This window comes from Mytilus trossulus, chromosome 2, assembly GCF_036588685.1.
Source record: "Mytilus trossulus isolate FHL-02 chromosome 2, PNRI_Mtr1.1.1.hap1, whole genome shotgun sequence".
Lineage (NCBI taxonomy): Eukaryota > Metazoa > Mollusca > Bivalvia > Mytilida > Mytilidae > Mytilus > Mytilus trossulus.
In genome coordinates, this window is record NC_086374.1 from 85108553 (window position 1) to 85135785 (window position 27233).

At 31.7% G+C, this 27233-nt stretch overlaps 1 protein-coding gene across 1 annotated transcript in view; it reads left to right on the top strand.

Annotated features, from left to right (window-relative positions):
• Positions 1-27233, top strand: part of LOC134706043 (uncharacterized) — a 109045-nt gene that overhangs the window by 33762 nt on the left and 48050 nt on the right. Inside the window, exons 35-57 of the mRNA XM_063564752.1 lie at positions 847-999; positions 1396-1605; positions 2772-2814; positions 4461-4621; positions 5852-6025; positions 7005-7217; positions 7826-7868; positions 8314-8480; positions 9408-9572; positions 10861-11073; positions 11442-11484; positions 11919-12079; positions 12374-12544; positions 13509-13764; positions 14257-14426; positions 16499-16675; positions 17208-17463; positions 18742-18902; positions 20075-20245; positions 23322-23574; positions 24085-24248; positions 24650-24829; positions 25634-25886. Coding sequence (XP_063420822.1) covers positions 847-999; positions 1396-1605; positions 2772-2814; positions 4461-4621; positions 5852-6025; positions 7005-7217; positions 7826-7868; positions 8314-8480; positions 9408-9572; positions 10861-11073; positions 11442-11484; positions 11919-12079; positions 12374-12544; positions 13509-13764; positions 14257-14426; positions 16499-16675; positions 17208-17463; positions 18742-18902; positions 20075-20245; positions 23322-23574; positions 24085-24248; positions 24650-24829; positions 25634-25886 — 3958 coding nt within the window. The remainder of the gene's footprint in view (positions 1-846; positions 1000-1395; positions 1606-2771; positions 2815-4460; positions 4622-5851; positions 6026-7004; positions 7218-7825; positions 7869-8313; positions 8481-9407; positions 9573-10860; positions 11074-11441; positions 11485-11918; positions 12080-12373; positions 12545-13508; positions 13765-14256; positions 14427-16498; positions 16676-17207; positions 17464-18741; positions 18903-20074; positions 20246-23321; positions 23575-24084; positions 24249-24649; positions 24830-25633; positions 25887-27233) is intronic.

Consider the following 27233-nt stretch of genomic DNA (forward strand, 5'->3'; position numbering starts at 1 on the left):
CGGGCGGGCAGCAATCAAATGTTGTCCGTGCATTAACATGAACCGTTCAACCAAACCTTTTAAAACTTTAATATGTTGTTACTGACAACTAAATGAAGGTCAAGTTCAATAATGACAATTTTGACTTGTACCGTTCAGGAGTTATGGTTCTTGAAAGATTAAAAAATGGTGTTTCCAGTCGTGTCCGTGCATTTCTCACGAACAATTCAACCAAAGCTTTTGAAATTTTTATATGTTGTTACTGATGACAAAGTAGAGGTCAGGTTCAATAATGATGATTTTGACTTTTATCGTTCAGGAGTTATGGTTCCTGAAAGATCGTAAAATGGCGTTTCCATTCGCGTTGTTGCATTTACTCATGAACCATTCAATCTATGCTTTTCAAATTTTAATATGTTGATACTGATGACAAAATGGAGGTCAAATTTGATATTGACTATTTTCACTTGCACCATTCAACATTAATGGTTCTTGTGATATTGCCAGAACACAAATAAATGTTAATAAATCCGGTTTGCTGTCGTTGTGACAGCCTCTTGTTTATTATAATGTAAGCCAAAATCTTCTTTTCATGATGAACTCATTGGAACATACTACTGGTAACAACTTCATTTACGTTGAATGATTTTGAACTTTATTTCTTAATGCCAATGCAAACAAGTATATTTATACCTGAGTTATTTCTTTGTTGTTTATTAAGTGGTTAGTGTAAAGTGATGGAATTGTCTATCTGAAAATTTAGTAGTATAAAAATTTTGGAGTATGGGTTATCAATTGATGAGCTTTGCTTAAAATTTTTTTTTTTTTTTATATATGTTTAATCTAACAGAACTTATCTTTTTACAGAGTTCTCTGTTAGCAGTTTTCTGAGTAATAAAGGACTAACTGTGAATGATAACCTCAATGACATTGTCATTACACAGATAATGAACCGTCTGGGAATATCAGATAATCTACAAACTCCTCAATGTCATGTGTCTGCAAAAAATTGGCATAATGGTTAGTAATTAACAGAAACTTTTTACATGTAATACAGGTTTTTTTTATTTGATTATTTGAATTTGATATTAAGGCGGGAAAAACTCCTAGTTAAAGCTTTTTTTCATGTTTTCATAATGAATTTCAGAAGTTCATTTTCTTATAGATATAAATGCTGTCAGATTGTGTCTCTGTTGATCAAACAATCAATTTATGATTATAATGTCTTGATTAAATTTCATGTTTTGACTATTTGCTTTGGTATCGATACATAGCCATCCTACATTTAGGTTGTCATCATTTTTCTGTGAACTGGGATTTTATTAGCTTTATTATTTTTGCTTATCTGTCTGCACACTAATCCAGGAATTATCTATTGACTCTTCTAACATTTAACTCATTATTTTCTTTTTTCAGAATGTCCCCATGCTGTTGCTTTACCATCCTTATCAGGGAAAATCTCTTGTACTCTGTTGAAGAGTTGCTCAGCTGTAGATTGCTGCCTAAATGTTGCATTTTTAAAGAGAAATTTCCACATTAAGATGGACATTGATTCCTGCTCAAGGGAAATATTGTTTACTGTTGAGAAACTTAGATTTGAATACTCATCACTAAATTTTCATTGGGGTAAGTACCATTATTTATTATATACATTTACTTAGTGGTAAATACAGGTAAATTGTATGTGTAATACACTCAATGACAATTGTGCTGAATCAGCCATCCTTGATATCTATATCAGTTGCAAAGGCTTTATCGAACTCCTAATCTGTAGGACATCACATAATCTATATTAGTCACGGTTACAAAGGCTTTATCTAACTATCGAACTGTATTACGACATGTCTTGTGAAAACATCAAAAATAGTTGTACTTGTCAAACCTTAAAGTCATAAGAAACCTCAAATAAAAAAAAAATAATGCATATGTTTTTTATTACTCAATGGATAGTTTTCTTTGTAAAACTTATGTACATATACTTTTTTTCTGAAGAAAATTCTTTAATTTATTCATATTTAGAAGAACTTTACTTTATTTGAATTGCTTCCTTCCAGCAAGCTATTCCCCCGACATATTTTCCATATGCAAGGTGACCTCAGTGTAACCCATCTCGTAAAAATCCGGTGACCACAATACGCATGGATGTCCTTAAAATAAACTATTATCTGAATTTACATGTTAATCACGTGCTCAATTTCCATGCTGTTTTGTTTATTTTTCGTCAATTGTTGACAAACAGGTGACAATCGTTAAACTTCGGCTTCAAAACACGAACTTTAATTATCTGCCATATTTTCACAACAACACTCACCGATTGAAAAAAAAATTGACGATTATACGAAATTTGAACTAAAAAAAATGATAAATTTGAGCACAGAAGACTAAGTTTATGATGTTTGTATGCATTGGTTTAAGAATTGGAAGAACATTATTTTTCACCGGTCACTCGTTTCTTATGACTTTAACCAATATAATTCCTAAAACATGATATTCTCTATTTGACCATTTTTTTTTTGTTATTGATTTTTTTTGTATTAGAAAAAAAAATTCACCGTTATTTTTGAAAATTGCATTTCTTCTATTGAAAATTGAGCTCAAACTGCACCTTTATTTTGCCAATTCTTACAATTCATTTCATAAAAGTAGAACATGGCCCAGCATAGAAATCTCTATCAAACAGTGTACCTTTGAAAGAAGGAGAAATAAATTGAGTCAAATAAAAAATCGTTTTAAGGGTTCAAGATCCAATATTACAATGTATTACCGGAGGTTTAAAAAAATTATATTTTCAGGTGTAAAAGACAGATTGAAATTAGGTGAAGCTGTATATTTAGAGTAAGTATAGCTATATCAGAAAGAAAAAAACAAAACATAAAAAAACGTGCATAAAGATCACTTGTTGGTTTACCTAATCTGTACAGATTGATTTTTTAGCTCACCTGGCCCGAAGGGCCAAGTGAGCTTTTCCCATCACTTTGCGTCCGGCGTCCGGCGTCGTCCGTCGTCGTTGTTAACTTTTACAAAAATTTTCTCCTCTGAAACTACTGGGCCAAATTGAACCAAACTTGGCCACAATCATCATTGGGGTATCTAGTTTAAAAAATGTGTGGCGTGACCCGGTCAACCAACCAAGATGGCCGCCACGGCTAAAAATAGAACATAGGGGTAAAATGCAGTTTTTGGCTTATAACTCAAAAACCAAAGCATTTAGAGGAAATCTGACATGGGGTAAAAATGTTTATCAGGTCAAGATCTATCTGCCCTGAAATTTTCAGATGAATCGGTCAACCCGTTGTTGGGTTGCTGCCCCTGAATTGGTAATTTTGTGGAAATTTTGCAGTTTTTGGTTATTATTTGGAATATTATTATAGATAGAGATAAACTGTAAACAGCAATAATGTTTAGCAAAGTAGGATTTACAAATAAGTCATCATGACCGAAATGGTAAGTTGACCCGTTTAGGAGTTATTGCCCTTTATAGTCAATTTTTAACCATTTTTCGTAAATCTTAGTTATCTTTTACAAAAATCTTCTCCTCTGAAACTACTGGGCAAAATTAATCCAGACTTGGCAATAATCATCTTTGGGGTATCTAGTTTTAAAAATGTGTCCGGTGACCCGACTATCAAATCAAGATGGCCGCCACAGCTAAAAATAGAACATAGGGGTAAAATGCAGTTTTTGGCTTATAACTCAAAAACCAAAGCATTTAGAGCAAATCCAACACGGGGTAAAATTATTAATCAGATCAAGATCTATCTGCCCTACAATTTTCAGATGAATCTGACAACCCATTGTTGGGATGCTGCCCCTGAATCGGTAATCTTAAGGAAATTTTGCTGTTTTTGGTTATTATCTTAAATTTTATTATAGATAGAGATAAACTGTAAACAGCAATTATGTTCAGCAAAGTAAGATTTACAAATAAGTCAACATGACCGAAATGGTCAATTGACCCCCTAAGGAGTTATTGTCCTTTATAGTCTCGCCGCGATATAGCCTTTTTGTGCTAATGCGGCGTAAAGCAACCAACAACCAATCAATCAATCCTTTATAGTCAATTTTTAACAATTTATCATAAAATTTGTAAATTTTTATTAACATTTTCCACTGAAACTACTGGGCCAAGTTCATTATAGATAGAGATAAATGTAAGCAGCAAGACTAGTAAAGTAAGATTTACAAACACATCACCATCACCAAAACACAATTTTGTCATGAATCCATCTGCTTCCTTTGTTTAATATTCACATAGACCAAGGTGAGCGACACAGGCTCTTTGGAGCCTCTAGTTTTTATTAAACTAAAATATAAATTAGTTGCTCACAGTGATTTGATTGGTGTGACGATTGCTTCGTAGTATGATCCATAGGCTTATGTTCAAATTAAATCCATACTTATATTTTTAGTTTAATGTGAGTTTTAGTCTATTGATCCATTTAAATGGCAGACTGTTTACTAAAAAGGATTCTAAATTTCAGCTTCAGTTTAGATAACATGGCAGAAGAGAAGAAGTTTAGATTCAGTTTAAATATCAGCATACAGTTTGATCCTGGGGTAGCGATGTTCCACTGGATTGTATTAAAGAATACACATCTTCCCAAACTACCATGTAACTGGAACACTGATTTTGATGTAGAAGGTAAAATTTAACATATATTATAGTTATACATATGATACTGTAAAAAGTTCTATTCTGCATTCATGAAATCTGATATAAAGAGCACTCAAATTCTAAAGTAAAAAATTTACACTTTTGTAAATATAGTGGATGGATTTTTATAGGATGATAAGTTATTGGCAATTTGTACATTTTCCCTTTGATCTTATACCATAATATTTTTAACCCTTACCATGTGGTGACCATCATATGATGGGCGTACCCAAACCACCGTTATTTGGCTTCAATGGCGTTCCATACTTTTAGGAGTCCGCTTTATGATACTTATTTCTCAAGTTATGCATGTTCTGTCAACCTGATGCTATCTATTGTTATGTTTCTCAAGAACAAATTGCATTTTGAGCTTAAATACTGACTTGGAATATTGAAATCAGATAAAACTGGGTTTTCTGGAGGGGTAGGCTTCACTTCGGAGTCTTACACAGGAAGTTCAAAGGCCAAAACTTGCAAAAATGGTGCAAAACTGCAGGCATATAACTACTGATGGTAATTATTATTGAAATACCCTTAGGAAACGACAACTTCTGGTGTTTTTCAATTAAAGTAAAAATTCAGAAAAAAACGTGAAATTCCGTATTTTTGGTCCAAATGACTTTCTTTAGACTATTGAGCCAAGATCAGATTTACACCCAACTGTTGGGGTCAATTTGTTAACTTGGGTCAACTCTATATGCAGACTACAGCTGAATACCTATACCAGAATCCCTGAGTCAGAAAAATGATGAAAAAGCATCAACATTGACACTTTTTGAACATGATGACTAACTTTGGGGCAAATTCCTGCCCACCCTCTGTCAGTTAAGACAAATTGCTAATAAAAAGAATAATGGCATTTTATGTTTTGATACTTACTTCATCAGCTTTAATATCACCAGGTTTTGTATTAACTGACTAACATGATATTTGGTCGTTTTAAAAAACAAAAATGCCATTATTCTATAGATATTCTATTTTGTGCTATTATATTATCAATTAAAGCAATTCTAACAATGTAAGTAAGAGAGGGCTATACCATATAAATTGTTTTGTGCAAACCTTTTTTTTTTTGGTTTGTTCTGTAGTTTTGATGGAGTGGATCAAAATATCTGGAAAAGTATAACCTCAACCTTTAAAAAGTTACTATGACTTAGGAAAATAGAACATTGTCTTTACTTCCCATTAAAATTAACAATTTCCTTGATTGATCACCAGGTTTTTCTTTGCAAAATTGGCTTGAAAAGGCTAGTATACCTCCTGGACAACAGTTATCAAAACTTGTGGTTTATAAGTTGTTTGAGGAGCTTGGCATTGGTAGACTTGTGAATGGAGAGTCTTGTCAGAGATCAAGCTCAAAATACAGTCCTGCTTTAGATGGATGGAAGAAAGGTAATTCTTATTTCCTTTTTCCTAAATTTCCATTAAATTGAATATAATTTATCTGTTAGCATAAATAAGCAAATTGAACTTGCAGCTAATTTGTTACTTATTACAATTGTTGTATTTATTTAATATAAAAAAGAATATGTGGTATAATTGCCAATGAGACAGCCCTCCCCAAGAGACCTAAATGACACAGAAGGTGATTTTAAAATGTTGAATTAAATCCAAATTTTATTAATGTTATTATAGAGATCTATTGAAATGTCAATTTCAACAATTGTAAATTGAGTTAAGTCACAATTTGTTTTGCTCTCATAAAAGCTTAACAGAAATTTCTGAATTTAGTGGAATATCCAAGATTTGATAAAAAAAAAGAAAGAAATGACAAAGGACTATATTTGTTATGATGAAACATGTTAAGGATGTTCGCTGCTCAGTTTCAAAATAAATAACTTTTCATAAAACTAGTATGTATTGATAGGGAATAAATTGAGGAATCAAAAAAGCAAAAAAAAATATAGGGGTCACTGTGCTTGTTTTCGAGTTATTAGCCATTGAAATTTTGTCGGGAAAATGTTCTCTCTTGATTTTTCATAGCTTTATCAATTGACCAGTTATAGTTCTCAAATTCTATTAAAAAATAAATCAAATTTTATAAGACTTTTACAAATGACTTATAATAATATATGTAAAAGATTTATAAATAGAAAAATGGGGGTTCATGGGGAAAATTTCTTAATGCATTCAAATGGATTAAACCAGAGGATTCCAAAAATCTGACAAAAATTCCAAAACATGACAAGCAGACATCCTTAAAACAGAAAGAAAAATATTAGGATATATCTATGAAAAAAAATTACGGATTGATTGATTAGTGATTGGTTAATAAAATCTAAACTACAAGTTGATATTCTTTATTATTTTTTTTTATAGCACATCTTATTCATTATATTGCTTTATGAATAAAAATCATTTTAACTTTCAGAATGTCCTTTGGATGTTTCTTTGACACCAATGACCAGTCCTATATCCTGTCTGATTCCTTCCCACTGTACTGCTGTTGACTGTTGTATTGATGTAGACTTTCTTGACAAATCATTTCATACATTCTTGGATGTAAACACATGTACAAATATCATGACTGTTGGAATAGAAAAACTTGTTACTGATCCAATCAGTTTGTTGAGTTATGAATATGGTACGTAAATGTCTGAAAAGCATAATACATATAAGTTGATATAGATCTAGACATATGTTTATAAATAGAATTGCATTATTTGTTAACCAATTTTAATGCAAATTTTTAGGTTAATTTAGAAGAAGAAAAAAGGGAAAAAGAACACTAAACGGAAAATTTAAAATCAAAAGTTGTAGAAAAAGATAAAATATCATGACGAATAAGTCAAAACAACAAAATACAAATTAAAAAAAAAACTACAAAGGAAACTTAAGACTTAGCAATAGGATTCCTAATTTTTTTATTCCTTTGATAGAATTAACTGCTGTTTCATCCAAGGAAATTGCTTAATTTACATGAATGTATGGTTTTGATGTAAAGTACAAAATGTATGTTGTTTTTTTAAATGTTATATCATTTTACTGTAGTAGATTGTAATGATATGTAAGAAAATTAACTGCAATTTCAGTGGTTTGTTTAGAAATTCTTGTTTTCAATTGGAAATCGTAATTAAGATTTTGTTTCTGCTTTGGTTTATTTTTTGGCGCAATGATAAAACATTATCAGCAAAATTGCTCATTCATATTTTGATAATATTTTTTGAGAGAAAAAAATACTGTTATTTTTAGGTAAACTCCAGCAATTCAACTTGAAAGGAATGTTAAGAATAATGTAAGTGTTTGTTCATAACAATTATTTTATCATAACAGTTTATTAATGTCTTGTAGCAATTATTTAGTAGAAGTGATAGAACTATAGCATGTTTTGTACTAGACAGACATTTTAATGTGCTTGCTAGCCTGGTAAAGTCACAAGAAAACATGTCAGATTGACATATTATAAAAGACACTACTGAGCTTACCATTTGTTTCTACTACTAATGAAAAAAAAAGTTTAATTGACTCTTAAATGGTGCATGCTTAGAATAGAAAGTTTCAGTTTAATTTTATTTAAATGAATGTGAAATTATCTTGTAGATCTAAACCAGATGTGAATATATCTTTAATCTGCAATATTTTGATATGATGATGGCAATATAATTGCGGAGAAGTTAGGTAGTTATATATCTATAGGCATATCATAGCAGCTACTGATTATGTAAAATTGTTTATTTTAGATTCAAAATTGATGATCTTGATGAAGTCAGGAAGCTAAGAATCAATTTGAATATCAGTATATGCTTAGAGTCAAATGGACCTTGTCTGTATGATATATTACTGTTCAAGGATACACTTGTTCCAAAACCTCTATGTGACTGGGAAGCAAACTCATATTTTACTCAAAGTAAGATATAATGATAATAAGACCTTTCTTGAATAACAGATGTTTAATATTGAAGATAAAACCATCATTTCTACATGTACATCGAAATACCTTCTGTAAAATGTTTTTCTCTAATCAGTAAAAAATGAACACTTTGGCAAAGTTTCTGCAAACCTCTGGCAAAATTTGGACACATACAGTCTATAGTACAACCAGTACATTTTGTTATTTTTTTATGCCCTCACTGTTGGCAACAGGGGGAATTAAGTGTTACCCTTTACTGTCCGTCCATCCCATTTTTATTTCTGAACTCTAACTTAAGTTTTCCTAATCTAAATTTTATGAAACACATACTCAATGCTAAGAACCAAAATTGCTGACATTTCAAATTTATATTTATGCCTCCACAGTCATTCTTCACTCAACACTTGCAAGCATAGTTTGAACTTGGTCAGCAAGTCGCTTACAGTTCTTGAATTATGCTCCTTGAGTGGGGACCTTTTGTCCTTAGTTATATAAAAAGAAGCCAATGAGACAACTCTTCACAAGTGACCAAGTGACAAAGAAATTAACAATTATAGGTCACTGTACGGCCTTCAAAAATGAGCAAAGACACTTTCTTCTTTTCTCTTTAGGGGTGGGGTGGGGGTGTAGGAGATTATACCTGTTTGTTACTTGATTGTGCTAACTGTTTACACACAACAGTTTATTTTATGCCTTGCTATTCGAATATTAATGTAGTGATTTCTGACCAATTAAAATCAAGAAAATATATAATTTAAATTAATGGTTAGAGAATATTAAATTCCAGAAAAATTACAAGTAAGAATGACGACACAAAAATTACAGAAAATAAAGTTTTAACAAAAATTTGGAATACAGAAAAGGGCCAATCCCATCCATCTTAACCCTCAACATTGTTTCTTCTCTTATTTTTTTTTTAAACAGATTTCTCTTTGAATAACTTTCTCACTGATGAAGGACTTAACATGAATGGTCTGCTGCCAGAAGACATTGTGCAGAAACTAATGGGACAGTTAGGGCTATCATCCTATCTTAACAGTGATTCTTGTAGCCTGGAATATGAACCAAATAAGGATGGATGGATCAAAGGTAATTAATAAAATTGAAGAAAATGGAGTTTTAATTCTTGATACAAAATAATTTCACCCACTTGATAAACAAAATCACAGTGAAGTCTTCAACACAAAGCACAAGTTAAATCTCATTGGAGAAATGTTGATAACACTGTATCTCTGCAATTGCGGTGATTCTCATAGCTTGGAATATGAACATGATAAAGATGCTTGGATCAAAGGTAATTACTAGACCACATTTATTGCCTCTTTACAACATTGAAATAGTGCAAGGAACATTGAGATTTGCAGATTTCTCAATTATAGAATATTTTACTGTTCTTCAACTGAACTTTCAAACAATAATATATCTTAATCGTGGACTAATATATACATAGATAAATGAAGATGTGGTGTGAGTGCCAATGAAACAACTCTCCATCCAAATAACAATTTAAAAAAAAGTAAACCATTACAGGTCAATGTACAGCCTTCAACATGGATCCTTGGCTCACACCGAACAACAAGCTATAAAGGGCCTCAAAATTATATTTGTATATATGTATATTTATACCCCACGCAACGAGTTGCGGAGGGTATAATGTTTTTGACCCGTCCGTCCAAACCACACAACAGAATTTCACGAAACCTTTTCAGATAATAAGGACATACTATGTAGTTGTGCATATCGACGAGAAATTGCGATTCAATTTTTTTTCTAGGAGTTACGCCCCTTTGAACTTATTTACTTTAATGTACTACTGCAATAGTTTGTCATCGCAACTCCTCTCAAACCACACAACAAAATTTCACGAAACCTTTTAAGATAATAAGGACATACTATGTGGTTGTGCATATCCACAGGAAATTGCGATTCAATTTTTTTTCTAGGAGTTACGCCCCTTTGAACTTATTTGCTTCAATGTACTTCTACAACAGTTTGTCATTGCAACTCCTCTGAAACCACAAAACAGAATTTCATGAAATTTTGTAGATAATAAGGACATACTATTTAGATTTGCATATTGGCAGGAAATTAATTTTTCTTATACAATTTTTTTTCTTACACTTATTTAATTTCTCCAATGACAATGAGGGGACGTGGGGTATGTGAGCGTGCTCACTAAGGTTCTTTAATTTTAATAGGTTTACTACACTTATTGAAGAGGCTTCAATAATAATGATAGAATAACTTTTACTAAGTTGCAGCTTGAAAGTTATTATGATGAAATATTTCAGAGAGATGCAATTCTTAGAATAATAAAAAAAAAAAAATTTGGTTTATTTTTATATTTAGAATTTATTTTTTACGTTTCATATTTTAGCTTGTTTTGAAGAGGGAGTGACACTACCAACTTTGCCAGTCAATACAAGATGTAAATTGTTACAGTCCTGTTTAGGTGTAGAATGCTGCTTAGATGTTGAATTCTTACAGCAGCGATTCAAAGCTTTGTTTGAACTTGATGCTTGTAATCATCAGTTACACTTACAAATAGACAGATACCAGAAGACACTAAATTTGTCAGATTACAAGTATGGTATGTATGTCAATATTTTGTATACCAGAGAGTTAATTAGACTATGATAATAAAAAAAAATCCTACATCAACATCATTTTTATGGGAGCTTTTCCTCTCTGAAAAAGAAATTTATTCCTTTTGGAAAAAGAAATTATTTGAAATATTGCATTGTTAGCAATCTCATATCAACACTTATTGAAGGATATTTATGAAAAAGTTTTCACCCCATTCCCAATCATTTTGAATTATTGCCTTTGACAGATTATGATGAATGCAACCATGGGGGAAATGGGAAAGTTGCTCTTTAATTTCAATATATTTGAAAGGAAAAATATAAAATATATATTACATTCTAACAATGAGTTTAATCATTCATTTGTTTGCAGGTAACATACAGAAACTGTACCTAATGAATGTTGTTAGGATGGAGTAAGTAAAAGAAACTTATAATGTCCTTTAACTATTGTTACTTACTTACAGTAACAGCATAATTATCATACTCATAAGAGAAAAGGCTTTTCTGTGATTGAAAGTTGACCAATGATTTTAAAACATTGATTTTTAATGTAGAATTATTTTAGTATAGTAATGATATAGAAGCGGTACATTAAACTTATTTCGAGTAACTTAAAAATGAATGTTTTCTTTAAGCAACAGTGCCAAGTATATTTATGAAACAACAATTTGTTAATTGTTGAGTCTTTATATCATTTTGCAAACTTCCTTTTCGTATAAACTTTGGAAATTGTAATATGATACTTCTCTTGGTTAATTCAATGTTTAAAAATATGCATAACTTAAATAACTTTCAGGACAACTGCATGACATTTGGATAAAGTATTTTGTTGATTTATTTATTTAAGGTACATCATAGATGATCTTGCAACTGAGAAAAAATACCAGTTCAGTTTGAATATAAGTCTCTGTTTTGAAACTTACCAAGATTGCTTGACAACTGTTCAAGTCTTCAAGAATACCAAACTGCCAAAGGTGTTTTGTGATTGGGGGACTGGTTTTCCTCAAGGTACTTATTAATCTCTAAACCTACAATTCCAGTGTATTTTATATGCTTTTCTGAGACTTTTATAATGTGAATGACCCCACAAGAAGAGATGTGTGTCATATAAATTTTCTAAAGTGTTTGATATGAAGATAAGAAAATGTGTGATTGCCATCGAGACAACTATCCACTAGAGAGCATTGGTGAAGAAGTTGCAATAGTTACTTTCCAAGCATTATTTGTTTGTGATAAATTAAATAATAACCTGTGTATTGTTTACATAGTGGATACAAGTCTATTGATTCATTTTTCTTTTAGAGTTTTCACTGTCAACAGTGCTGAAGGAGACAGCTGAGACAATCACTGATGTATTGCCTTCTGGTATTGTTGATATTGTTTTTACCAGACTCAGACTAAGACAGTTTTTACTATCACCATCTTGCCCACAAAAATTACCACCCTATTTTAAGGAGAATTCCTGGATTAATAGTAAGTAGACAGGTAGCCTAATAATGATAAAGGAACTGTGATAATTATCGTGTGCTATTAAATTTGTCATGTTTAAGTTTTTATTTTGGATTGAGTATTACCTTCCTGTTTTAAAAGGGTGAGAATATTAATTTGTAAAATAGTTTGTGGGATATTTATATACACCTGGAAAAAGTATTGCAACACTTCCATTTGTGGGAAAAATTTGGTTGATTATATAGGGAATCACTGAAGCATGACTGGAGTGGGCCCTCATTAGGTCAGTCAGCGGGCCCCCTCTTATGAAAAGTTCTGGATCCACCACTGAAACCCAAATTATACACATTCTACAATCATGTCGTTTTACATTGTTTTCAATGGAACTATTGCAATACTATTTTCCAGGTGTATAGATGTTTTTTCAAAGGACAGGGTGTTTCTCTACAGAAATCTCAAATAAGGACCAAAACCTTATTGAGATGTAACAAAGAAACATCCTCAATCTTGTTGGAAAATCATTGATTAAATCTTTCAGCTGTTTTAGTAAAATTTCTTAATTTCTCAGTTGAATAAAAACTGGTGACTTTACTCTTCAGACGTCATATAACAATGAGTGTTAGCATTATATATTTTCCATGATGTTGCATCAAAACAGAAGAAATATAGTTCCTTAAATTTATTCTTTATTTACATTAGAAATCCCATGGTTAATGTAATAAGAAGAATAAATAATCAAAGAATTCAAACATCCAAAAATATTTTGTTGTGTCCAAAAAACACTGATAACTAATTGATGCACTATGGTGCTTTGTAAATCAATGTGTTGTTTGGTCACTCAATCCTTAAATATTTTTAGATATTGGAACTCTGCAATTAGTTAATCTATAAATATCATGGTTGTCCTAGGCAACTTCAGTGATGTAGGCTTATGATTTTCTTTCTTTACATAACTGAAAAAAAACCATGAATTTTATTTGCTTTTCAGATTGTTCCTTGACAACTGAAAATGTACCAAATTTACCGTCAGATGTGTCCTGCTTTGTTCCTGATTCTTGTTCTGCAGTGGAGTGTTGCTTAGGTGTTCCTGTCATTAACGAAACCATTAGAATAGCTGTATCATTAGATCCTTGTTTATATGAAATGGAAATTTCAATTGAGGGTTTAAATGTAAAGAAGTCTCTGCTGTCATACCCATGGGGAGATGAAGAAAGCTTTTCTCTTCAGGGAGGAATCAAACTGAAGTAAAATATTGATGAATAAAATAGTATTACATCTTGTTTATTCATTGTTTAGTTTTAATACAATATTAGAAACTGGGGAAAACACTGAACTGACACACTAGTTTACTTTTTCAGCGAGTTCTTGAAAAACTTTGTTAAAAAGTTTACTGGTAATCTGTTAGCAGACCCACGTAACAGATCATTGTGACCATCTTATCAAAAACTGATGCCATCAAATTTTCAAATACAATACTGTAATCTCAACTCTAATGCAATGGATGAATATACCATTATATCATATGTTCAATGATGTTACAAAATCATTTACACTTCAGTAAGCACACACACAATTTTAAACAATACATTTCGGTAAATATCTACACTTGTAAAACGAAAATCTCTCCATTAAAATTTGAAAGTTTTTTTTGGGGAAACAGGGGGGGGGGGGTTGGAGGTGTAGGGTGTCTAATCAAAATTGATGATATGCTTTTGAATTATTGTCAAACCTTTCAGGTATAAGATTTTTGACCTGGTTACTGAGAGAGTCTACATGATAGACTTGACATTCCAGCTTTGTTTGGAGTATTCTCATCCTAGTGACTGTATTTTGAATCAACACATTTTAAGAAAACAGAAATTTCAGAAACCCTTGTGCAGCTGGGACAGAGGATTTCACATCCCAGGTATGAGTTTTGTTTGACAATGAAAATAAGTGTAATATAGAGGTGACATTAAAACCTCATAGGTCAGAAAGAAACTGGCAACCCAGTGGGGAAAAAAGGAAAAACAATAAAAAGATTAACAGCACATTACATAGAAAACTGAAACCCATCTAGCTGATCTCAGATGTTCTGAAGGGTAAGAAGATCCTGCTCCACATGTGACATCATCCTGTTTTTCATTCATTGTGTAGTTTAAATGCAATATTAGAAACTCAGGAAAACACTGAACTGACACAACAGTTTACTTTTCAGTGAGTTCTTGAAAAACTTTGGTAAAAAAAGGTCATGATAATAATGGAGAGTAATTAGATGTGGAATTGAAATAATCAAGCCATTACTTTATATATATTTGAATTTGTGGCATGCAAATCACAGTTACTCAACATCATTTTAGTATACTAATCATACTGGGTAGTTTAAATTTCCAGACCAACCCTGATCTGACAGATACACTGTATTTACTAAACATATATATCATGTTAGGGAGGGGTATTTTTCACAAATAGCACTTAAGAACATGCTATATCTGTTTAATTACATAGAATGTTAATGTTCCAAAACACATTGCTGATCGTGATGTTACAAATGTCCAGTCAGATAGTGTATTTTTTGGCAAATACCACGGCAGAGAGGGTAAAAAAGACATATCCGTTTGACAAATACCACGGCGGTGTTAAAAAATGAACGATATTCATTTGATAACAGTAAAATGGTGAAAAATACACTAGCTATCAACCAATCCAGGATTCTTACATAAGGTGTAATTAAACTAAAAAAACAAGGTTGACCCCAGAAAATATTTGAATGCAATACACTTATTGCAAATATATACAACCACCTCAGAATTATTATTACATACCTATTATTAGCTCACCTGGCCCGAAGGGCCTAGTGAGCTTTTCTCATCACTTGGCGTCCATCGTCGTTAACTTTTACAAAAATCTTCTCCTCTGAAACTACTGGGCCAAATTAAACCAAACTTGGCCACAATCATCCTTGGGGTATCTAGTTTGAAAAATGTGTCCGGTGACCCGGCCAACCAACCAAGATGGCCGCCATAGCTAAAAATAGAACATAGGGGTAAAATGCAGTTTTTGGCTTATAACTCAAAAACCAAAGCATTTAGAGCAAATCTGTCATGGGGGTAAAATTGTATATCAGGTCAAGATCTATCTGCCCTGAAATGTTTAGATGAATCGGACAACCTGTTGTTGGGTTGCTGCCCCTGAATTGGTAATTTTAGGGAAATTTTGCTGTTTTTGGTTATTATCTTGAATATTATTATAGATAGAGATAAACTGTAAACAGCAATATTGTTCAGCAAAGTAAGATTTACAAATAAGTCATCATGACCAAAATGGTAAGTTGACCTTGTTAGGAGTAATTGCCCTTTAAAGTCAATTTAAAACAATTTTTTCGTAAATTTTATATATTTTTTACAAAAATCTTCTCCTCTGAAACTGCTGGGCCAAATTAATCCAAACTTGGCCACAATCATCTCTGGGGTGTCTAGTTTTAAAAATGTGTGGCGTGACCCGCAAAAACCAACAAAGATGGCTGCCATGGCTAAAAATAGAACATAGGGGTGAAATGCAGCTTTTGGCTTATAAATCAAAAACCAAAGCATTTAGAGCAAATCAACATGACCAAAATGGTTAATTGACCCCCTAAGGATTTATTGTCCTTTATAGTCAATTTTAAACAATTTTCATAAAATTTGTAAATTTTCACTACCAGTAACATTTTTCACAGAAACTACAGGGCCAAGTTCATTAAAGATAGTACTAATTGAAAGCAGCAAGAATGTTCATTAAATTTAGATGTACAAACACATCACCATCCCCAAAACATAATTTTGTCATGAATCCTTCTGCTTCCTTTGTTCAATATTCACATAGACCAAGGTGAGCGACACAGGCTCTAAACTAGTTATTTTATGGCATCACTCAAAGCTTTTCCACCAATGTTGCTTCTGTAAATTTATTTTATGCATAAACATGACAGATATTTTTTATATTACAACTGCCTTGCAGAATTTTCATTGAATCAATGGCTGGTTGATGCCAAATATGATAACAAACAAACACTTGATGCTTTTGTGGTGACACAGTTGATGGAAGAAATGGGACTAAGAACATATATAAAAGATCCACAGTGTGACAGCAACACAGACCCCTATGTACCCCTGAAGCGCAATAGATGGAACATAAGTAATGGTGCGTAAGACCTACAATTATAATATCAGACAACATGTATTTTCGTTACTTAAGAAACATGTGAAATTTGATTGAATCACAAACAACAACATTCAACAACGTTCAACAATTGTTGAAACTGCCTCTTTTTATCCCCCATCGGTTCTTCCTTCTGTTCATCCTTTCATCCCTCTGTCTATAACATTTCAGGTTAAAGTTTTTTGTCAAGGTAGTTTTTGATGAAGTTAAAGTCCAATCAACTTGAAACTACTTACACATGTTCCCTATGATATGATCGTTCTAATCCTAATGCCAAATTAGAGTTCTGACCCCAATTTCACAGACCACTGAACATAGAAAATAATAGTGCCTCTGGGGCATATGTGTACTAGGGACACATTCTTGTTTTTTCTCCTAGCTTGAACGTTTAAGAATTTTTTTTATTTAAATGCTTCATTTTGTGAAAAAAAATCTTTCATGAACCATTTGGCTTTTCTTAGGCTCTCTTCCATGCATTATATAATATTCAATTGTATATTTTCAATAGAATGTGAAGGAATAAACGAGGAATTACCATCACTCCAGTCGGGTCTGTCTTGTCACATGACGAACAGTTGTACAGCAATAGATTGTTGCTTAGATGTAGAAAAACTTGGACTTGCTCTCAATTTTTATTTTATGCTGGATACCTGTAACAACAAATTCACATTTGGAATTGAGAACCTGAAAAGAACTGTATCAATCATAAGTATGGGATTTGGAACAGTGGAAACATTTTCCTTCTTGGGACTTCTAAAAATTGAGTAAGTAATAAAAATCTGATGGTAATCAATAGTAATAATTAGTTATAAGAAAGTTGTCAGTGATAGTAATCAATATTAGTTAGTAATCTGTGTTTCTAATCAACATCAGTAAGTAATCTGATAGTAAACAATATTAGTAAGTTATCAGTGGTAGAAGTCAGTATAAGTAAGTAATCAGTGATTGTAATCATCATGAGTAAGTTATCTGATAGTCATCAACATTAGTTAGTAGTCAGTTATAGTGATCAGAAAGAATAAGTAAGCAGTGATAGTGATCAACATAAGTATGTAATCATTCAGGTATCAGCATAAGTAAGTAATCAGTGATTGTAATCAACATTAGTAAGTAATCAATGATGGTTTCCATCATGCATTAGTAATCAGTGATAGAAATCATCATGTATTAGTAATCAGTGATAGAAATCATCATGTATTAGTAATCAGTGATAGAAATCATCATGTATTAGTAATCAGTGATAGAAATCATCATGTATTAGTAATCAGTGATAGAAATCATCATGTATTAGTAATCAGTGATAGAAATCATCATGTATTAGTAATCAGTGATAGAAATCATCATGTATTAGTAATCAGTGATAGAAATCATCATGTATTAATAATCAGTGATAGAAATCATCATGTATTAGTAATCAGTGATAGAAATCATCATGTATTAGTAATCAGTGATAAAATTGAGAATGGAAATGGGAAATGTGTCAAAGAGCCAACAACCTTTCTAAAGAGAGGAAAACAGCTGAAGTCCACCTATGGGTCTTCAATACAGAGAGAAAATGCCGCAACCAGAGGTGTGCTACAGCTGGCCCCTAAACAAGAATGTGTACTAGTTCAATGATAGTGTACATCATATTAAACTCCAAAATATATAAAAGAAACTTAAATTAAAAATCATACTTGGACTAACAAAGGCCAGAGGCTCCTGACTTGGGACAGGCACAAAAATGCAGTGGGGTTAAACATGTTTCTTGAAATCTCAACCCTCCCCCTATACCTCTAGCAAATTTAGAAAAGTAAACGTATAATAATACGCACAGTAAAAATCATTTCAAGAGAAGTCATGTATTTATATGTTGTTTGAATTGAAGACATTATTTATTTATCAATGGGACAGCAATCCAACAACTTAAAGAAGGAGGAAAGACATATTCCCCCCTAAACTTATACTTATTATACAATGATTGTTTTATATAGAAATTGATGATGTTAATTTTTGCAGGTTGTGAAAAAGTTATTCATCATTGATTGTTTTATATATTTTAGCTACCAGTTCTATGAATTTCTTAGTGAAAGAACATATGTTGCTAATATCAACATGAGTTTATGTTTTGAATCAAGTGGATGTTTTCTTCAGCAAATAATACTGAAGGATGCAAAACTTACCAAACCTCTTTGTGACTATGATGAGGGATTTCTCATAAAAGGTAAGAATATCATTTAAAGGATTAAGTTCATTGAAAAAAGTAACCGCAAACAAATTTTAAATTTTAACTACACGAGAGACAATTGGAAAAAAAAATTGTTTTAAGATTACAGAATAATATCTTTTTTTTAGAAACAATTTAACTTCTTCAAAATTTCACAGTTGTCTTTAAGTAGTTAATAACAATAGGTCTATGTCATGTTTCTACATATGACTCACAGTAGAAAGTTGGTGATAAAGAGGGATAAAATTAGGCAAGCAAAGTTTTACTACTTGACATATACAAATGTTGAAAAGAAAAAGTATTGAAAATATATATTTCAAATGTGATTGTATTTTGTTTGTTTGTTAGAATTATATCCCAAATGCTGCAATGTTATTGCTTAGCATGCCTACATGTACATTCTTTTTGACATTAAAGTCAGTTACAACAAAAGTAAAAGTTGCTAATTATACCCCTGCTTTAAATTATACCCCCGCTTTAAAAAAGGGGGGTATACTTTTTTACCTCTGTCTGTCAGTCTGTCAGTCCGTCAGTCCGTCCGTCAGTCCGTCAGTCCGTCCGTCAGTCCGTCAGTCCGTCCGTCCCTCAGTCCGTCCCATGAAACTTTTGTCACATTTTTCTCAGGAACTACACATCCACCCTTTCTGTAATTTGGTATCAACATTTATATATGTCAGCCATACCCTGTGATGCGTTTTCAGATTCATCACTTGACAACTTCCTGTTTACCGAACACTTGTATGATTTTACACATGATAGCCAAGTTGAAAATTTTCGTCACATTTTTCTAAGGAACTACAATACAAGGATTTCTGAAATTTGGTTTCAGGATTTATATTAGTCAGCTATACTGTGTGATGTGTTTTCAGATTCATCACTTGACAACTTCCTGTTTACCGAACACTTGTATGATTTTACACATGATAGCCAAGTTGAAAATTTTCGTCACATTTTTCTCAGGAACTACAATACAAGGATTTCTGAAATTTGGTTTCAGGATTTATGTAAGTCAGCTATACTGTGTGATGCGTTTTCAGATTCATCACTTGACAACTTCCTGTTTACCGAACACTTGCATATTCTTACACTATTAATATTATCCACTTGCGACGGGGGTATCATCAGTGAGCAGTAGCTCGCAGTTTCACTTGTTTGTTTTCTCATTTAAGATTTTTCACTGACAAACTGGTTACAGCACCATGACTTGGAAATTGGTAGGAATTTACCAGGGTTTGCAGTAGACTTGTTGTTTCATCAGTTGGGAATTTCTGGATATCTGCAAGATCCTAAATGTGCAAAATCCATATACTGTACTAACATTCAAGGTTGGAATACTTCAGGTAAATATTTCTGTGAACATTTGTTGAATAATACGGTTTATCTCATTTATAAGATAAACCAATTTAATTAAAGAGAAATGATTATTGCCTCATTCAGATCCGGTTCTTGTTTCCCGCCCTCGTCAGCATTACATTGCACTAGCCAATCTTGTAGATATGTAAAAGTTTCAAAAAGATTGTCTAAGATTCAACATATTAACAAAGAATAATGCCTTCTTAGCTAGTTCACCTAAATGGACCTTTAGGTTGGGGGAAAGGGGGAGGGGGATTCTGATGAGTGTGTATAGACACACTCAAGTTGCAAGATTAACCCTTTAACATTCAAGGATTTTTACCTTTTCTTCCCGAATAAAGGGTATCTGTTTTCAATCAATTGCACATTTCGATTAAAAAGCTCACTCAAAGGACAAGTTAGACTCATCTGATAGATAATTGACCAAGGTTTCAGGAAAACTTGATTTAAGGAAAATAATTCTTACTTTGGTCACGTGATATCTCTCAAAAGTCACGTGACATGCTGAACTAAAGTGACAAAAATGTACAATTCAAGCAGAAAAGCGGTTTTACAGACGTTTAGTGACAAAAATAGAACATAGTTTTAGTGTTAAATTAATGCATGAAGACTTTCGGAAACGTTATCGGTGAAAATTTTATACAGAAAGATGCAAAACCTCTCTGATTGGTAGAAATATCAAGACTCGAAACCCCGAAAAATAGTGGATTTTTTGAGAATTTTTGTCATAGTCAAATAAATGGCCCAAGTTTATGTTAAAGATGTACTATTCATAACTGCTTACAGAATGAGTCTTTAGGAAATTTTTGTTTTTGATGTAATCATGTATTTCAGTTGTCTTTATTGAAATTGAAAGTAAAGTTAAGTTAAGTTAAATTTAATATAGGAATTTAGCTTTTCATCCTCCGGCAGTGAGGTTTGAACACGCAATCATCCGGGTGTAAGACTGTGCATCTTTCCACTGAGCCACAGATACCATTAACAAATCTTATGAAATTTAAGCATATAAGTCACCTTCTCTGTAAGACTTGAAATTAATTTTGGGAGAACATAATCCAACTTCTTTTTCTTAAGAAGCTAGTTTTTGAAAATTATTATTTTTTCAAGCAAATTTGTAAGAAAGTTATTCAGAAATGTTCGTTTTTTCGTCCATATGTCACTATTTCTATACCTTAGCGATACGATATTCAACATCCTCATAACCAGACACTAAAGAAACAAAGATTTGTTATTGCTATTCCGATTTGGCTAACAATTTTTAACACATTTTAGATGTTCTCATCTCTTTTGCTATAAAAATTGACAAAACAAAACATGAAAATTCCTTGTAATTTGAGTTTGTTTCAGTGTTGATACTCTTTGAATCAGTTTTTTTGTATGTGTATGGGTTTTACTTACAGTTTTGATAGTATTCTTATAAATGATCACGGCACAGTTATCAAAATTGTCATTTTCAAACAAAAAACAGCAACAATTTGTCTTGTGACATTTTGTGAAAATATTCTATTTAAAAATAAAAATAAAACAGTTTTCCCCAAAAATATTCTTGTCAATATAGGGCAAATTGACATAATGCATTGCATTTTTTTGGTTTCAGACACAAAAAATCAAGTTGGTGGTATACTGATCTTTAATTTGAGCCCACAACCACATATGTACGTCAAAAATTGTCAATGATACCAAACTTCATGCAAACTACTCCGCCACAAATTTAGCTTAACGATCAGATTGACCGGTAGGAACGTTAAAGGGTTAAGGGGTTATGATCGTTTCCCGTAATTGTACGTCGGATCATATTAGGTTTTTACTTTCCTGCGGTACTGCAGGAAGTTCTGTTGAGAACATCTCATGTCTACCCTGAGTGGCCGGTTCTGAATTGGTACCAGTTCGAGCTTGACTGTTAATCATACATAGTATGGCCTATGTATTCAGTGTTTTATAATATAAAAAATGTTAATCTTTACTCCCCTGAAACCAGGGGGTGATGCGAATAAGACCAGACGTATTTGGGGATCATAACCCTCGTTCTCTTAAGAATTTAACCTGGAGGAACTTGAGCATCCATTGCTACCAATGGTGCACAGATTTGTCAGTTAAAACTAGCATGTCGGCATTCTGTAATCATGTCAGACCTCGTCATTCTAAGTGAACTGTGGCCGTTATTTCCACATTATTTATTTGTTTGTTATGTTTTTGCCTAAAAATGGATTCTTTGATTAATTGGTATATATAATGAATATTCTTTTATGTATTTCAGCAATGCTCTTAAAGTTCTCTTCATTATTTTTAACTCTATGAAACTATAATAATTAAGATATTTGGAAAATTATCAAAGAGAAAAGTTTTGCTGAACTTTTTATACCCTCAAGCCTCCTTAACAAAGGTTACCTTCAAAATATAGAAAACCTGGTTTGCTATCAATTTGACAGCTAATTACTTGTTTTTAGGTAAAGATTGCATGAAATGCAATCAAAACCTTATGGGACTAACTTGATATCTAAATCTCCCAAGACTTATCACTACCTTTTTTTGATACACAAAATATAGTGCATTGATCATAATGTTCTATACATCCTATCCATGATCATTTCCAGAAATTTATTCATGTTACACTTGTCAAGAAAATTGCATAACTTTTGCAAGGTGCAGGAATCTAATATCTATTCTAAAAATATAAATGATGTCATTGCTAAAGTCATCTTTAAGACTCATTGGATTTATCTTCCTTTGTCTAGAATTGCTGTCAAATCAACAACAACCAATGTAATATTTAATTTTACTTCCCACTGTCATTAAAGTGACGCAATCTTTACCCTTGATGCTTACAAGCACTTTGGTTATTATTTTGTCTGGATGATAGACCTTTGATAGCCTTTGTTAAATTAATCCACAACTTATTTTGACTTGTGGTGATTTAGGATTTTATTCAGATTAACAGCTGCTGTTATGGTGTTTTTAGGTAGTATTTGAATAAAATTATGTTAAACTCTGAACTGTTTTCAGGAAACAGTCTATCAAAAGAAAAATATGAAATACTAAAATAATTCTATACTACTATTTCAGAATGCTCAGCAGATATTTCAGTGCCAACCTTACCAGTTTATGCTAGCTGTCGTCTGCCAAGTTACTGTACAGGTTTACAGTGTTGTGTAGAGGTATCTCTGCTCCAAACAACATTTGAAACACATGTGTTTTTGGATGCATGTGCCTATAAACTCAGTATTGGAATTGAAAATCTTGTAATCAATGAATCATTGTTTGACTACACTCTTAATACATGGAAAACAATATCTCTGGGCAACCTGTTTAGGCTCAAGTAAGTACTTAATTATATTTCATCAAAGTATACTAAAAATTAAACATTCAAATTCCAGAAATGCATCGGAAATTTGATCTTGAATAATTATTTCGAAAATATTTGGATGGAGAGTTGTCTCATTGGCACTCACACCACATCTTCCTATATCTAGATTTGGATGGAAAGTTGAAGAAAAAACACTTTAAAATACAATTTTAAAACATCACACTCTTACGTTTAGGACAAAAATTATGTCGATAAAAAACCTCCTGATATGAGTCCTTATCTCCTGACCAAAATTTCACAATCTCCTGATCTGAATTTCACAGTCCATCACATGTATGAAGAATGGACATTGTAAAGCAAAAAATTTGATGCATGGATATTACCAATGCTAAATGGCACGATTTAGCACACACTTTTAAAAAACAATTCTATGATGATTATAACAGATAAGGCATTATCATTATAAAGTTGATTTCTTGATAAACATATGAATGATAATAAGGAGAAATTATTTTATTTAAGATTTAGAATAGAAGAAATAACAGTTGAAAAGATCTATCTCTTTGATGCCAAGATCAGTGTTTGTTTCGAGACATATGGCGACTGTATATACAATTTTGACATATTGGATAGTGTACGGATACCAAAACAGCCTTGTTCCTGGTCTAACCGTTTTGTTATCCCAGGCAAGTAATGTAAAACATCTAATTCTAATCTCTAACTGAGATAATTATTATAATGGCAAACAATCATTTAAAAAAAAAAAATCCTTTAAAGTTATTTTCAATTATAGGACCATATGAATAGAATTTTTCATTTCAAAAGATATATTTTTCAATCATGGTACACAATTTTCTAACCCACTTCTTTGTATTTATTTTTAGTACCCTGCTTTCATCTCATCAACAAATCTAAAGTGTTATTTTGTGCTTTGGGTTTTGTTCATGGTTTCCATCTAGTGATGTCATACACAGAGTTATGTTTTCAGTTCTTTTAATATTCTACTTCCAGTTTGCCAACAAAAAAAATATTTTGTCAGCAAGGGGATAAGTGAGAAATAGCTCACAATACATCTTGTTCTTTTCAGATTTTCAAATAGATAGCTGGATGAGTAATAATGGACTAAGTAGCTCTTTGAAGGTTTTACCATCAGTCCTTGCATCTCAACTAATGGAAGATCTGGACATAGCTAGTTACCTCTTGAACCCTTCATGCGACCAATCAGCTGATAAATACAAGTTTACAAATAACCATGGATGGAATTCAGGTAATTATACCCCATTTTAATAAAGTCAGGGTTTACTGTTTTACCTCTGTCCCTCCATCTGTCAGTCCTTGTACTGTCTGTCTGTCTGTCTGTCCGTCCTATGAATATTTTTTGTCTCATCTTTCTTAGAAACTACATAACAAGGGCTTCTGAAATTGGGTTTCTGGGTTTAAATAAGTCAGCTATACCATGTGATGAATTGTCAGATTCATCACTCAACAACTTCATGTTTACCGAACATTGTATAATTTTACAAATGAAAGCCAAGTTGAAAACTTTAGTCAATTTTTTCTCAGGAACTACAGTACAAGAATTTCTGAAAATTGGTTTTTAGGATTTATATAAGTCAGCTATACTGCGTGATGTATTTTCAAATTCATCACTCAACCACTTCCTGTTTACTGAGGGCGGGTATCATCAGTGAGCAGTAGCTCACAGTTTCTTATGTTTTTTTCTTTTCTTTTTGGCATGATTTTACATAAGAAAAACTTATCTTGATAATTTCACTTCAATATTTTATTTTGCTTCGGAATAATTTCTTTTCATAAAGACATGTATTTATTTCACTATTGTTACTTGGCACTTTATTAAAAAAATGGATGTGATGTGCATATATATAAATTCTTGTAAATTAATTTGAAATTGCTTTAGATATTTCAGATAATACAAGCATACTTTCATACTGCGTTTCTGTAATTTGATATCAAAGAAAAATATTATGCATTGTTTGCATGAGAAATGGTACTCACCAGTAGAAGTAATTAAATTTTCATTAAAAATTTATATTAACTTCATTATTTTCAGATTGTGCATCAGACATGAGTCTCAGCGATCTTCCAGATTCAGTACTTTGCTATCTTGATGACACTTGTACTGGATTAAGTTGTTGTGCAAATGTTGAATTCATCAATAGAAACATAAATATCTTCTTAACTATTGACCCATGCAATTATAGACTAAATATTGGCATAGAAAAATACCAGTATGAATTTTTCCTGATGGACTTTGAGTTTGGAGTCCAAAAACAGTTCCATATTGGAAAAGTCATTGAACTAAGGTATATGGTTCCCTAATTTATTCCAGAAATTTACTTTTAAGGAAATTGCTTTAAATAATTATGCCAAAATTCATACAAGCATATTTTAAGTTATTTCAAAGATACTATAATAATTTTATTAACATATAATTTTTTTCAAGACAAGCCATTGATGTCAGGGTCCTATTATATTATATAATGTTTTTTGTTGTTATTGCGCACCCTATTGAACCTTTCCATAGATTCACCTGCAAGTTACCTGTCCATTTAAACTTTTGGCAGTTCTATTGTCCCATCTAACAAATACAACAGGTATTGTTCTCTGTATAGTTTATTCACCAGGACCTTTAAATTTCTTCTAAGAGAAATCTATCACTCATTGATTAATCTACCAGAGTAAAAAGTTTACCTGCTAAACTGATAGAAATTACTTGTTTCACATAAAAAAAAAAATGCCTGTGATTTCATGTTTATTAAACATGTATTATAATTTTTTCAATCTGTTCAAAATAGATAATAATTTAACCCTAAAAAGTTTGTTTAAAAAAAAAAAGTATTGTTCGTATGAAAATTTGCATCTTTTAGTATATGTTTAGTTATAGAATACTTTTAAGAAGGCCTTCATATATAAAAATCGCCGTTTCATTGCATTTTTAGGGTTTTTTTATCAATTTTTTTTTGGAAATAGGAATAATGTTGATTTTTTTCAGAAATCAACTTTTATTAAATGTTTGAATCAGTGTTTACATTCAACAGTTTGAAAATATACTACATTCAAACTCATATACAGTTTTAATACTAAAAGTCAACATGTAATTTCTACCAGTTTAGCAGATAAACTTTTTACTCAGGTGGATTAATCAATGAGTGATAGATTTCAGTTAGAAGAAATTTAAAGGTCTGAGTGAATAAACTATACAGAGAACAATACCTGTTGTATTTGTTAGATGGGACAATAGAACTGCCAAAAGTTTAAATGGACAGGTAACTATCAGGTGAATCTATGGAAAGGTTCAATAGGGTGCGCAATAATTATAAAATGATTTAAATTACTGACCCAAGCACATATACCGTATTTGGGCATGTATAGTCCGCACTTTTTTTCATTAAATATGTAGTTTGTACAAGGGGTGCGGACTATACACAACTATAGACGGTTTTCGAAATTTATTAAAAAAAATTTTTTTTTTTTTTTTTTCAATTTCTTTTTTTCTGCATTAACAATGTATATTGGAGACGTTTATTGTATTAACTTCATTTTATTCTTATTCTTTTATTCTTTTTTAACTTTTCTTTTCAAAATTGATTTTTTAACTTTTCTTTTCAAAATTGATTATTAAAAGTAAAGGTGTGACATCCTGCATAGGT